The sequence below is a fragment of the Rhagoletis pomonella genome, unplaced genomic scaffold, assembly GCF_013731165.1.
Source record: "Rhagoletis pomonella isolate Grant_MI unplaced genomic scaffold, Rhpom_1.0 Rhpom_scaffold_15476, whole genome shotgun sequence".
NCBI classification, from domain to species: domain Eukaryota; kingdom Metazoa; phylum Arthropoda; class Insecta; order Diptera; family Tephritidae; genus Rhagoletis; species Rhagoletis pomonella.
In genome coordinates this window covers 1-3603 of record NW_023473994.1, presented here as the reverse complement: position 1 = coordinate 3603, position 3603 = coordinate 1, and the positions used below count along the sequence as shown (strand labels likewise).

Sequence of the window (3603 nt, the reverse complement as noted above, 5' to 3'; positions counted from 1 at the left end):
TTTTTTTTGTTTCTCTATAGGTGCCGTCCAGTCGTACACCACGGGCACACACTTTGGGGAGCACACTCACCACTAGCTTGGACCTTTTTTTAAAATAAACCCGTAGAACCTTTTGGTGGGAATCGATAGTTTTGATAGTTTTCAGAAAAACTATCGATATTCACGATAGTCTCGAAAAAAAACAAAACTATCGATACCACTATCGATAGCGGTAAATCAGTTAGGTTGCTTTGTCTTACAGGTCATAGTGAAATAAATATTATCTTATAAAAGTTATAATCATTCAAAATTAAGTAACTGCTAAGCCAAAATACTTCTCTTTTTAGAAATTCAAAAACAAACACAAGTTATACAAACAAAACAGGATTTACGATTAACATATGTATGTATTTTGGGCTAAATGCGTGCACATTTGAATATGACGTCGGCATCACTTCATAATTCAAATTAAAAAATTCAGGTATTACCAACAATAGTTCGATAGTCTTACTGAACTATCGATATTTTTGATAGTATAAGAAAAAACTATCAATGAGTATTGATAGTCTAAAAAAAGTGAAACTATCGATACTATCGATAGTGCCATCGATAGTTTGACAACTCTAGTAGGCGATTAGGCAATGTTGCTGCTGTCACGGAGCCATTCACGGTCGAAAAAGGGGCAACGGCCGAACTCATTTAGCCACTATGAATTTGTTAAAGTTTTTGTTTTATATACTTGTTTATTTATATTTCCTTTTTGGTTGTTGTTGTTTCCGACAGGGTGGGTGTATGATGTATTATTGAACGAATTTCCGTCATCCCTTGTCAAATTTGGTTTCGGCGTTGTGCCATCTTCAGTGTCATTTTTCGTTCTGCATAATTTTTGTTGGTTGCTCGTATTTATACTCCTTGTTAACTACCTCTTTCTTTTGTTAGGTACGTCTTTTTAGTTTTGCAGTGTTTGCGGTACTCAATAGGTAGATGAATTGTTTTGGCTCGTTTTTGACGGCAGGTAGAAGTCCGTGATTTTTACCCTCTTTGTTTTTGCAGTCGGTGTATTCCCTTCCATATCTGTCCTTAATATTTTCTTGTTGTCATTCTTCTTCTTGTACAGTAGTTTTAGAGGTTCAAACAGTACGTCCGATGCAGTATTTATTTGCTCATTTATTATTTGTCCTTTGAAGGTCTTCTGTTTATATATTTCCATATTTTCTAATATATTCAATCTTTGTCCTTTATGTTGTACACGGAGAAGTTCTGTTGTTTGTCCAATCTTCATTGGTGTGCATTTATTTTTGATCATGTGATTCGCGAAGTTCGATTCTATTGCAGCCTCTGGTTTTCGTTTTTTCTTATTATAATCCCTTATGTGTTCTCGATACCTTGTTCTTATATTTCGCCCTGTTTGTCCTATGTAACTGTGTCGGCACTCACAGGTTAACTTGTAAACACCCTGTTTATCTAGCGGGTCTTCCTCGCTTATTTTCTCTTTCAATATATTTCCCACTGTGTTCCTTGTTTTAAATGATTTCTGAATGTCGTACTTATGAAAGAATTTGGCAAGTTTGTAAGATGTCTTTCCTGTGTAAGTTAGAGCTGCCCAAGTTTTTTTATTGTTTTCCTCTTTGCTAGTCTTTTTCGATTTTGTGTCCTTTCTTAACTTCTCCACCAGGCCTCTCCTATATCCGTTATTTCCCGCAATGGCATATATTGTATCCAGTTCCTTCTTGTAGCATTGTTCTGTTAGAGGGGTCCTTTCAAGCCTCGTTATTAGTTGTTTAAATGCTACATTTTTGTGTTGCTGTGGGTGGTTTGAGCTATTGTGTATAATTGTGTCTGTGGCTGTTGGTTTTCTGTATATTTCCAGATAGTTAATCTTTCTTTCCTCTTCCGTTTCCATGGTGAATTTTATATTCTGGTGTTGTTTATTGAGATAGTCTAGTATCTGTTTCTCTTTGTTTCCCTCTATTAGACATATTACATCATCGACATATCTCACGTAGAATTTTACTCCTAGGTTGGTCGATAGGTTTTTCATGTATTTCTCCTCCAGTGCTTGCATGAATACTTCCATGAGTATTGCTGACGTCGGATTGCCCATTCCTAACCCGTTAATCTGTTTATATATCTTATTGTTGAACCGGAAGTAGTTTTGTTTTAATGTGACCTTCAACGCGTTTATTATTTCCGTGACAGCTTCTCTTTTCATTTTTCCCATCAGTATTTCTTGTACGGTCTTTATGGTTTCTATTGTTGGTATCGATGGGTAAATGTCCTTGATGTCGAATGATACGAATTTAGTGTTTTCGTTGATCTTCAACGATTTCATCTTCTCGATTAGTTCCGTTGTATTTGTAATAGTATATTTATTGCGTAGATCCAGACTATCCTTCAGCAGCGTCTTTAGGTGCTTGGAGAGTCTGTATCCGGGAGCAGATCTGTAATTAATGATAGGTCTCATCGGGGTGCCTGGTTTGTGTGTCTTTGGCAAGGCAATCAACGGAGGGACACTCGGGTTCATAAGTGTTAGTCTATATGGTAGATTATCCTTTATTATGGTTGTGCTTTTCTTTATGGTATTCTTTATTGCTGCTTGGTATTCTTCAGTGGGATCTTTTCCCAATTTATTGCACCCTATTTCAGTTATTAGACTTTCAGTTTTCTCTATGTAATCTTTTTTATCAATTAATACGGTGGTATTGCCTTTGTCTGCTTTTGTGGTTATAACATTGTTTGCCCTTAGCTTTTCTTTGAGCCCTTTTATGGTTTGGTTTTCGTTCTTCTGCTTCCTAGTTTTCTTGGCATTTATGTCTTTTTCAATTATGTGCCGACATATGTGTCTGGCGTGCTCCTGTTCTTCAGTTGGAAGCCGTGATATAATAACTTCAGTATCCACAATAGTTTGTTCAAGTTCCCTCTTTTGGTTGTAACTTTCAATGTTGTGTTTGAGGCCTTTTTTTTAATAGTTCTGCTTCTTGCTCATTGATGTAAACCTCCGTCAAGTTTACAAATCGGGAGTGGAATTTCTGTTCTGCATCTTTCATGATTTTGTGGTTGCTTTGCTTCGCCCTCAAGTTAACGAGTTTCTTGTTCAACCTTTCATACTTCTTCTTCATGAGTTTTTTATTATTGGCTTTTATTTTCTCTATTATTTCCATCAAAGTTTGGATTGGCAGATGCTCCGCTAACTGTAGGTGGATGGCCAATAGCTCCGCATTTGTATGTTGCTTTTTGGCTTGCAAGTTTTTTAATTCACATTGGATGTAGTTGTCCTCGGCTCTCCTAACAATTTTCTGATTCGCTGCTGTTTTTGACTTCGGTTTCATTTGTGCGTACTTTGGTATAATATTCATAGCAATACACTGTTTATTAAACCAAATATTGGCGTTTGTGTTGTTGATCTTCAGTGAACGTCGTTGGTATACAGTCAATAGTAAGTTGGTTTTGGAATAATAAGCCTGACTGGCATAAATATTTCCTTTTTGGTTGTTGTTGTTTCCGACAGGGTGGGTGTATGATGTATTATGGAACGAATTTCCGTCATCCCTTGTCAAATTTGGTTTGGAGACAAACCGGTTTCGGCGTTGTGCCATCTTCAGTGTCATTTTTCGTTCTGCATAA

The 3603-nt window shown here is 36.6% G+C and overlaps 1 protein-coding gene across 1 annotated transcript; it reads right to left on the bottom strand.

The window, feature by feature from the left end:
• Positions 1-1963: 1963 nt before the first annotated feature.
• LOC118757223 lies at positions 1964-3335 on the bottom strand (the record flags this gene model as incomplete). The annotated part of the gene is made up of 2 exons (XM_036491952.1): positions 3088-3335; positions 1964-2912 (listed from the first exon to the last, which is right to left on the bottom strand). Coding segments are annotated over exons 1-2 (1197 nt in total), but the record flags the coding sequence as incomplete, so codon positions are not given.
• Between the last annotated feature and the right edge of the window lie 268 nt (positions 3336-3603).